Consider the following 10,644-nt stretch of genomic DNA (forward strand, 5'->3'; position numbering starts at 1 on the left):
ACCAATAGGGTAAGTACAATGATAAAATTGTTAAGCATCACTAAGCTTCAATTTCTGGGAGAAAATAGAGATTAATGGAAACAGTGGTAAATGAAAGAAGATCGACCTCTACTTCCTTATTAGCTTCAGCTGATTATTGCTTACAATGAAATTCAAGAGATGACAAATCTATTTTTTGAAGAAGCCAGAGACCCAATTTTTATGTGAAATATCCTAATTTTTAAAATTGGTCAATAACTAAAATTTTTAAATATCTCTAAAATCCAAATTTGCAGATTAGCATCACAGGACTTTGGGCTGGATTGGATCCATGAATTTGTGGCCTCTGGCACTCTGTATGAGCATATCATTATTCTTTTTTCCTTTTCTACCCCTCAGCTCTAAAATCACTATCCTAAGTGCAGCATAGTATTCATCTGTCAAAAGAACATGGGAAGCAACCAGACATGGATCACAGAAGTCATACTGCTGGGATTCCAGGTTGACCCAGAACTTGAAGTTTTCCTCTTTGGGTTCTTCTTGTTATTCTACAGCCTCACCCTGATGGGAAATGCAATGATCCTAGGGCTCATCTGCCTGGACTCCAGACTGCACATCCCAATGTACTTCTTCCTCTCAAACCTGGCCATTGTGGACATGTCCTATGCCTCAAGCACTGTCCCTAAGATGCTGGCAAATCTTATAATGCAGAAGAAAACCATCTCCTTTGCTCCATGCATACTTCAGACTTTTCTGTATTTGGCATTTGCTGTCACAGAGTGTATGAGTTTGGTGGTGATGTCCTATGATCGTTACGTGGCTATCTGCCACCCCCTACATTACACTGTCATCATGAGCTGGAGAGTGTGCACTGTCCTGGCCGCCTCTTGCTGGACATTCAGCTTCCTCTTGGCGCTGGTCCATATCACTCTCATTCTGAGGCTGCCCTTTTGTGGGCCACAAAAAATCAACCACTTTTTCTGTCAAATCATGTCAGTATTCAAATTGGCCTGTGCTGACAGTAGGCTCAACCAAATGGTCCTCTATCTAGGCTCCGTGTTTGTCTTGGTCGGGCCCCTCTGCTTGGTGCTGGTTTCCTACACGCGCATCCTGTTTGCCATCCTCAGGATCCAGTCTGGGGAGGGCCGCAGAAAGGCCTTCTCCACCTGCTCCTCTCACCTCTGTGTGGTCGGGCTCTTCTTTGGCAGCGCCATCGTCATGTACCTGGCCCCCAAATCCAACCATTCTCAAGAACAAAGGAAGATTCTATCATTGTTTTATAGCCTTTTCAACCCTATGCTGAATCCCCTGATCTACAGTTTGAGGAACACAGAGGTGAAGGGTGCCCTGAAGAGACTTGTGGGGAAGAAGAGATCAGTGTGAGGGATGGATTATAGTATGCTGAGTGTGTGAGCTTCTCCTCATGATTCTGGGTCCTTGAATGCCCTTTCGGGTCCTTTAATTTAACAAACCCAGTACTCTTTATCTTTGGACTTTTTATAAAACAAGAAAACAAATACTTTTACTGTTTGAACCATTGATACCAAACCTGAGATAAACATTATAAAATAGAAAATCGCAGTCTAATCCTATTCATGAAACTACATGAAAATATCTTAAAGAAAATATTAGTAAAACAAGTCTGTAAAATAAAATAATATTACATTAGGATAATGTTTTTTCCCCCAAATGCAAGATTCGTTTAACATTAAAACAAACAATGAAAAAAATGTGCCACATTAACAAATTAAAGGATACACATTGATAGACCGAAAAAAGTGTTTGACAAAATTCAACATCAATTTGTGAGAAAACTCTTTACAGCCTACTATAACAATAAGCATTCCTAAAGAAAGTCTTTGTTGTTAGTGCCATGGAGTTGATTGCAACTCCTAGTGACCCGTGTACAGCAGAGCAGAAGTCATTTTGTGCCGTCCTCTCACCCTCTGGTCCTGCATCAGACGATGCTGCACTGCTATTCAAAGGGTTTTCATGGCCAATTCTTTCAGAAGCGGGTGTTCTTCCTAGTCTGTCTTAGTCTGGAAGCCCCACCAACACGTGTCTTCCATGGGTGACCCTGCTGGTATTTGAAATACTGGTGACCTAGCTGTCAGCATCACAGCAACACACAGCCACCACAGTATGACAACCAGCAGACAAGTAGTGTGGTTCCCTGCCAGGGAAATGAAGCTGGGCTGCAACAGTGAGAGTGTCAAACCATAACTACTAGACCACCAGGGCTGGCTAAAGAAGAGCTACCAAAATAAGAAAACACACACACACACACACACACACACACACACACACACACACACAGCAGATTTCATACTTCACACTTAAAGGTGAAATGCTAGCACCTTTCCCTGTAAGTTGAAGAATAAGACAAAGATGTACATCATCAGCACTTGTTTTCCTTGTTTTCAACTTTTTACTAGAGATGCTAACAAGTATAGTTAGACAAAAAGCAGAAATACAAGCACCCACACACACCCCACCAAACATTTGAGAAGGAATAAACAAATTGTGATTATATGCAAAGATACTATCGCATATGTAGGAAATCCAAAGAAATCTTTTGATATATTATTAAAATTATGAGAAAGTTCAACAAGGTACCTTGATACAAAATCAATACGAACATTTATTATATTTTTATATAACAATAAATAATTAAAATAAAATTTTATCAAATGCTACCATAGACAACAGGACTTAATTTTCAAATGCTTAGGAATAAGTCCAACAGAAATGTAAAAAAACTATAAAGAGACAATTAGAGAAATTTGTTGAGGCACTGTGGTAACTAAATATACAGATATACAATGAGACATATGCCAGGTTCTTGGATTGGGGAATATAATATAACAAAGACTCAATCTCCTCAAATTGATTGATATATTTAATGTCATCCTAATCAATACCCTATAATATTCCAGCAGAATCTGTGCGTGTGTTCAGAACTTGACAAGCTTATTCTAAAATGCAAAGGGCCAAAACTAGCCCAAACACTTTTAAAAAAGATAAAGTACAAGGTGGGGGGATTTGATTCTCTAGATAACAAAATGTACTATAAAGTGCCAATAAATAAAAGTGTGGCATTCATCCAGGGATTGACCAATAAAAAAACTGAGCAGAGTACAGAGCACAGAAGCAGATTCTTGTGTTTATAAACACTTGCTGTATGAGAGATGTGGCATGGCAGATCCCTGGGGAAAGTAAGAGCTTTGCAGTAAATAGTGCTGGCACAACTGAGTAACCTTATAGATAGTCAGGAGTGCAGAAAACTCAATTCCTAGTGTTTTCAAGACCTAAGTGTCAAGGGCAAATCTAGAAACCTTTGAGAGGATAGGAAGGGGAAGGATTTTTATAATAATATATAAAATAGCCACAAAAGAAATTGATACATTTGACTACATTGAAATCAAGAATGTCAATTAATTAACACAGAGCATAAAAAGAGTGAAAAGACAAGACATAGAATCCTCTTCTACCAGATCTTCTAATTGATCAGGTCCCAAACATCACCTCCTCAAAGACCAGCATATTTCAAAGACTCCCACTTGTCTTGACTAAGCGACTTTCAACCATATCACTCCAATTTATATTTTTACCCAAGTCACTTGACAAAATAAACAAACCTTAAGAATGAAAGCAGAATAGAGTTGTTTTTTTCCAGCAATATGTTAGATGAGCCATTTTCAGATGTTTTGGTGGGAGAATTTTATGACATAATAATATTTAAAATTGATAAAGAAGCAAAAGAAATTCTTTTTATCAATCTTTCCCTTTCTATCAGGAAGGAAAATCCTTTCCAGAAGCAACCCTTTCATCAGATTTTTTCTTGTATTCCGTTGGCCAAAAGTGAGCCAAATGGCCATCTCTAACCCAGTCACTGATAAAGAGGATGAAATTGAGAGCGTGGCTTAGATTAAGCATGGTTTAATCCTCTCTGGCTCAGGATGAGGTCCACTTTCTCTGATAACTTTACTACCTAAGACCTGAAGAAAATGAGCACCAGGTCAACAAGGAAGGAGTAATGGCCAGAGGGCAGACAACTAGCATCATCTGCTAAATGGTTTCAGTTCTGAAGCAAGTCTTCTTAATCTTGGGAAGTAGGAATTTGAACTGTGCTAATTATTTCATCCTTCCGTTTTAGGGATCCAACTGATAGTCTCTCCAGATCAGACAATATGTTTTAAAAACCTAATGGCTACAATCTCTAATGATGAAAAATTATTCTTATATCAAGGAGATTGTATTAAGAACCTTATCTTATAGTTAAAAATGAATTCTGAAGAAAATGAGTATTTTAGTTACATAGTGGGTACGTTTCCTTCTGTTACATAAAAAATATACATATACTTAAAAATAGCATGAGGAGTATGAACCAATTTTTATAAAAAATGTTCATCATTTCTGTTTATCCTTCTCATATTTCTCTAAGGGCAGAGAGATATGTGAGATTCCGCTAACCAAGTGTGTTAGTGAATGGTTATGTTTTTCTGGATTGCTTAACTCATTTTTAATTGGGAAAATACGATTTTTACACAAAAAAATACTTTCCTGAAATACCATGTGATTACATTTTTGTTAAATTATTCATCTCTCTCTTCATTAGTCTTGCATCTGTATATATTTATGGAGAAATATTTGGGATATTGAGGTATTAATCATAATGCTTATTTCAGGGTGCTGTGATCTGGAATAAATTTAGATTTTTCTTTTACTTTTCAGAATTGGGGTTTTTGTACATATAGAGCTTATGTCCTTTTACAACAAAAAAATTCTGTTTTTTTCCCTAAAAGTTCAGGTTGGAGAGAGAGATGGTAAAGAGGGGTGGGGAATTTTAAGAATGAGGTCACACAAGCGCATCTCTCCTTTTGACACTGGGTGTGAGCAAGGGGAATGCAGACTTCTTTCTCTTGGTCAGTGGTGTCCCTGAGCTCCTATAACCTAAACTGTCCAGTCACATTACTGGTGTCTGATGAACATTTGATCAAGGAAGACGGTGGTGGTCAGCACCAACTCCTCAACCCCTGAGCAAAGTGCAGTGCGCTGCTGGGATCCTGTTCATCAGCCCCATCAAGGGGAGGCAATTCCCGGAGAAGCCGACTGCAGTAAGAGAGACAAGCACCCCCACTTGAAGCCCAACATCCACAGCACATCAGCAGTGGCGGGAGTTTGAAAAGAAAACTCTTTATGAGGCCAATATGTTCCTCACCTGACTCTCTAAGCAGGAAGTACATATCAATTAAATGCTTACAGCTACAAACAAGAAAGGTGATGTTTACTAATTGCCTGTTTTTCCTTCCGCTTGGATTGTTTGTGCGCATTACTATGGCTGTCTACACATGTCAACCCTCCTCAGCCACCACAGATAGTATAGCCATCTCTCAGGTGATTTCCATTCTTCTTCTCTTTGGACTGGTTGTTTCCTAGCAATTCCATCTGCCTTTATCCTGTGTTTGACTCTTTAGTTCATTAATCTCATGTCTTCCTCTTTCTAGGTTTACTCCCTTGTTTTGATGGAGCACAGCCTATAATAGCTTCAATAAAAAAGTATACCATGACAGAATTTATGGTGAAAACAGTCATCAACACTTCTAATTTCTCATTGTTCCTTATGTTATTTTACCTCTTTTCAAATGCCTCACTTAAATTCTATGTGCTAAGTGGAGTTAAAAAAAACAAGAAAGGACTCAAGCCCTGTGAGGGAGGAATTATTGTCTCAGAGATTGCGAAATATTTAAACAATATTTGGGTACAGCTGTATGTATTATATTGTGATCAGAAAACACTTTTACCTCTAAATTGACCTTCATTTAATAAAGCTCCATCATTAATGATGGAGCCAAGTATGCTTTGCAATATTTATTCTTACTAAACATAAAATATTTTCAATATAAATATTATAACACTCACATGAAGTCTAAGACTTTCCACAGTAAATGCTTTTGCTCTAACCATTTCAAAGATTAAAAGCAAAAAATGGGGATGAATCAGAACACCTCTTTCATCTACTATAGGCTGTGGCAAATGTCATCCTATTGTCCTCATCAAAAGAAATAAAATTGTAATTATGCGTATCTGAATGAACATGCACCAAATTTTTATCCTTAGCTCTACCTGGGTGTTGGTGAATGAAATTTATTTTTCTGTAATAATCTTGCTTTGCTTGTAAAAAAAGGAATGATGAACAATAAAAAATACTAAAAGTAATATATTACTTACACAACCTTGAAGGATATATAATAAGTGCTTTTAGTCTACCAGAGAAGACCAATTTGAGTGGTGATAGTTGAAGAGGGCTCCATGAGTGCTTTGAAGGATCCATACTACGTTGGAAGTCAAATGGGTAATGCAAGGAGAAAACTGACTTGAAGCAAGGACTAAGAATTTCAAGAGCAGGAGAACTGAGGAGAAGACTTGAATGAAGAGGAGAGCGTGTGTTGGAGAATAAGGAGGTAAGTGGAGTGAGGCTCTATTGGACACAGGGATTATTTTAAGAAAAGAAATAACTCCAATTTGTCTCCTCTGAAATATATTATTTTTCTGCTCTCCAATAGATTAAATATCTTACTTTTATTTTGAAGTGTTCCTTCCACCATAGTTGAAGAAGTAATAGTCTGTAGAGAACTAGATTAAGATAGACACTTAGGAGGTTAGACCTGGAAAGACTTTACAATCATAAAACATTATTACTTAGCGCAAGAGAGAGTGAGAGAGAGAGAGAGAGAAATATGTTCATTTTAACTATAGGCCTTAACCCAGGATGAAGGAATAAAAATGTGGCTCAAAAGTCTGGGGATTTTGGAAATGGAGGGCAAACTAAAGGCAATTAAAGGAGAGGTACATCTAAACTGCCAAGTCAAAAATATTTGTAAGTGAGAAATGTGCAGTGATTATTTGGCAATAACATTTTCTCCATTGGGAGATAAGGTATTTCTCTGAGACGATGTCTTAACAGGGTCCATAGGGCACCTATTATGAGAGATCAAGAAATCACAGCCTCTCCTCTACAGTCACACAGGAGGAATTAGAATGGAGCATATTTAAGACTGATAAAATAAGAATTGAGAGAAATGAATTTATGACACAATCTTGATTTCTCTTATTTACTGTGCCAGGGTCTTGCATAGTTTAAAGACATCCTCACCTCACCCAATCCCAAGCAAACACAAAAGAACACACACAAATCCCAAACAAACACTCATAAAAAAACCCATGGGATACTGAAAGAAGAAAATGAATAAACACGGGAAATGCACTTATTGGTTCACCTGCCCATAGGAAAGAAGCACACTCTTTAAATCTCTCTGGGGAGAACATGAGTAGAGGTAATGCCACGTGGTTCTGTCCCTGAATGATTATCTGTGTCTGTGAGGAGGGAGTTCGGCTCAAACGATAATAGAAAAAGCCCTCCTTGCAGAAGCAAGTCTGTCATAAAGTTCTGTGATGAGAGCTGCGTATCTGGGCTTCCCCTCCCCAGGAGGCCCCTTTAGAGAGGAGAATCAATCCCAGTCCTTCTTCTCTGTGAGGTTTCTTCTAAGCTCAAGGCCATGTTTTATAAAAAAACACAGATTATACACTGTCAGGAAAAGTGGTTCATTATCCTGAGAAGGTGTTGGCAGGTGGGAAATGGGAAAGGGGAGTGAGTGAAATCACTGGCTCCAGGGATCAGTGACTAAATGCCTTCCGTGTGTGGTCCTAAGCCTGTCTTCATAACTAGGGTCCTGAGGGGATCTCTAGGGACCACTGCCTATCCCCACGGTGTGGCCACGATGCCTCTGACCCTCTAGAACCCTCTGTCCAGTCCCCCTCATTATCCTCATGTGGCAGCTCTTGGCTTTGTCATGACCGTATCAGAGAAGACGAGTCAGCTAACTGTCCATGGAGGAGATCAACTGGCTCAAGGGCTACAAGGAACTTCAGTGGCCACGTGGCCCAGGTGCCTCTTAGAAATAGAAGATCCTGAAGGCAGCGGTGAGTGGTTTGCTTGCCCTGAGACTGATCTTCCTTCCCCCCCTGCTAACTGACTGTCCCCACAGATGCTCGGAAACATTGTCTGGCCAAACAGGACCCGTTTCTCACCTCTACAGGAGATAGATGACGTTGTCTTACAGGGAAAACCCATTGTCTGTTGGTACAGATTCTCTTCTTGTTCCTTATTTTAATAGAGGAATGTTAATCATGTAATGTGCTTCCTTATGATTATTGGATCCAGAAATTACTCTCCAATGATGGTTTTCAAATCCCTCAAAATATATCTGTAAGCACTTATTAATTGTCTTATGTGAGTTAAGTCATTTAATTCTCTCCGCTATCCTATGAGGTAAGGTTTAATATTCACCCCTTTTTGCGGACGGGAGAACTGAGAGGAAGAGAAGGACACAGATTGGTCACAAAGGTAGGATGCAGCAAAGCTGGGATTTGAACCCAGGCAGTGGGCTCAGAATCCATGTTTGCTTGTTTGTTTCTTAAACTGTGCTACTCCTTAGGGTCAAGCTGAGTGTTGAAGTAACTATTGGAGACGGTCAGTAATTTCTGAGTAAGTGTGAAATTGGACAGCTCTGTGCTGCCCCAGAGCTCCATCTGTGACAGCCCAGGGCTCTCACTCTCAGAGACTGAGCAATAGAAACCTTTACTTTGGCTCAGTGTAAATATCCTAAATATTTCATAAGATTGACTCTCCCCTCTTGGTGGGGTTATTTGCATGGGCAGAACTGCCATTGGAGTTTTATAACCTGTATTTTCTTCTTCAATCCAGGACTGTAGTTACTTTAAAGGGTTCTTTCATTTCTTTAAATTCCTAAGTTTAATTTTAAAAATCAGAATATAAATATGTTAATAGAGATGCAAGTAAAATGTGTGTATAGATAGCCACTATCATGGAGCTGTCTCCTCATGACTTTCCTACAAAACTGTAAAAAGTGCAATTGACATCCAGTATTACAGTGGTGTGTCTGTAGTTCACATCTGATGAAATGAGTTGTTTCACTAAGAATTCTATTTGCCTCCTTATTTATTTCTGCCATTTGGAAATTGTTCTTTCTACACTGTCGCTTTCTTTCAGAAATACTTTACCTAAAAAAAAGTCATATGCGAGGCTGGCCCGGTGGCATAGTGGTTAAGTTTGCATGCTCTGCTATGGCGGCCCGGGGCTCGGGGGTTCAGTTCCCCTGCACTGACCTACACCACTCATCAAGCCATGCTGTGGTGGTGTCCCACATACAAAATAGAGGAAGCTTGGCACAGATGTTAGCTCAGGCCCAATCTTCTTCAAGCAAAAAGAGGAAAATTGAATACAGATGTTAGCTCAGGGACAATCTTCCTCAGAAAAAAAAAAATGCCAAACTGTATAATTCCAGATGTTTTATTTACAAACTTTCACTAGTCAAACAACCCTAATCATTTGGAAAAAGGAAGCTAACGGTGTGCATATTTGATAGCTGAAGCTCCACGTGCCTGCTCTCCTAGGTCACTGGTTGGGTGCAGAGGGCACACACATGGACATCCCAGATGAAACCACTGGGCTTTTCCTTTGCTGCGCTCCCAGGATTCCATCTCAGTCCCAGACAGGTGCCCAGGCCCTGTGCTCAGCCTGCCTGCCCTTCCTCTTCAAGCTCTCACCCACACTCCAGCCCCTGGAGGACTCCCATGACTCATGCAAAGATAATCTTGGGAAAGATATTTACTCTTTCCAGCTTCCTGTGTCCTTATGAGCTCCAAAGATATGCATTCGGGACTTTTTCTGAAGTCATTATCTAATTTTATGTCATTACTTTTGTTCCTTGCTTTCCATGGTGACAAGGTGTGCTTATTCAAGAAGAATCTTAAAAAGGTACAAAATGTCCATGTCCCTGGAGGTCTCAGGGATTAAGAGCTCTCTGACATCCCATTCAGCTTGATTGAGTGGAACCGAGTAACAATATTTGGTGTGTCCACAAAGGGCCATGTTCCATTCTGTCATTAAATTTGTATTGTCTGGAGATTGGACAGTTTTCATTTCATATCTCTGAAAATTGGAATTTCAATATATATCCTTTAATAGTGCTCCGCTTTCATGAAATTAAAATACATCAATTAATAAGTCAAAAATATATCTACGAGTTCAGACAAAATCAATTCAAAATATTTGAGTGACCTTGTAAGATATTTTACTGACCATAATTTGCTGCTATTTCTTGGGAGCTCCAGTGACGTGTCCACTCAAAGCTTAAAGAGTTGGTCTAAGAGGGCCACCTCCTGTTAATAGAAACACCAAATCAACGTAGGCATAGACACATAAGTTCACATGAAAGAGAGCAATTGTCTCTCAAATTTGCAATTTCATGGCACTCTGATCAAATGTGTCCACTAGTGAGCACATTGGTCAACCACAGGAGTATAAATAAGGGAATTCACAGAGGCCAAGTTTGCCGTGCATCCCTCCAGCTGTATCTAGGGAAAGAGCAGACTTTCAAGAGCCTACTTCGGATACAACATTCCCAATGGAAAGCAGGCTGATTCTAAGTGATTTTTTCTAAGAAACTGATGGAAAGAGTCCTAGAATGGATGACAGCTAAATTCCCTGTCACTTCTGATTCTGAATTTGCAGGGACTGGTTTTATTGTTGTTTTCAATTCTTTTGGTTTTTGACTAGAAATCCCCAGAAGCTACATTGCA

At 39.3% G+C, this 10,644-nt stretch overlaps 1 protein-coding gene across 1 annotated transcript; it reads left to right on the forward strand.

The window, feature by feature from the left end:
- Positions 1–383: 383 nt before the first annotated feature.
- On the forward strand, positions 384–1,362 carry LOC101397672 (olfactory receptor 2A12). The gene has a single exon (XM_004430652.2). The coding sequence runs from the start codon at positions 430–432 to the stop codon at positions 1,360–1,362; it is 933 nt and encodes a 310-aa protein (XP_004430709.1). The 5' UTR covers positions 384–429.
- The last annotated feature ends 9,282 nt before the right edge of the window (positions 1,363–10,644 follow it).

This window comes from Ceratotherium simum, chromosome 1, assembly GCF_057802395.1.
Source record: "Ceratotherium simum simum isolate JZ-2026a chromosome 1, ASM5780239v1, whole genome shotgun sequence".
NCBI lineage: Eukaryota > Metazoa > Chordata > Mammalia > Perissodactyla > Rhinocerotidae > Ceratotherium > Ceratotherium simum.

Coding starts and splice junctions, on each gene's coding strand:
- LOC101397672 (XM_004430652.2), top strand. CDS start 430: ATGGGAAGCAACCAGACATGGATCACAGAAGTCATACTGCTGGGATTC.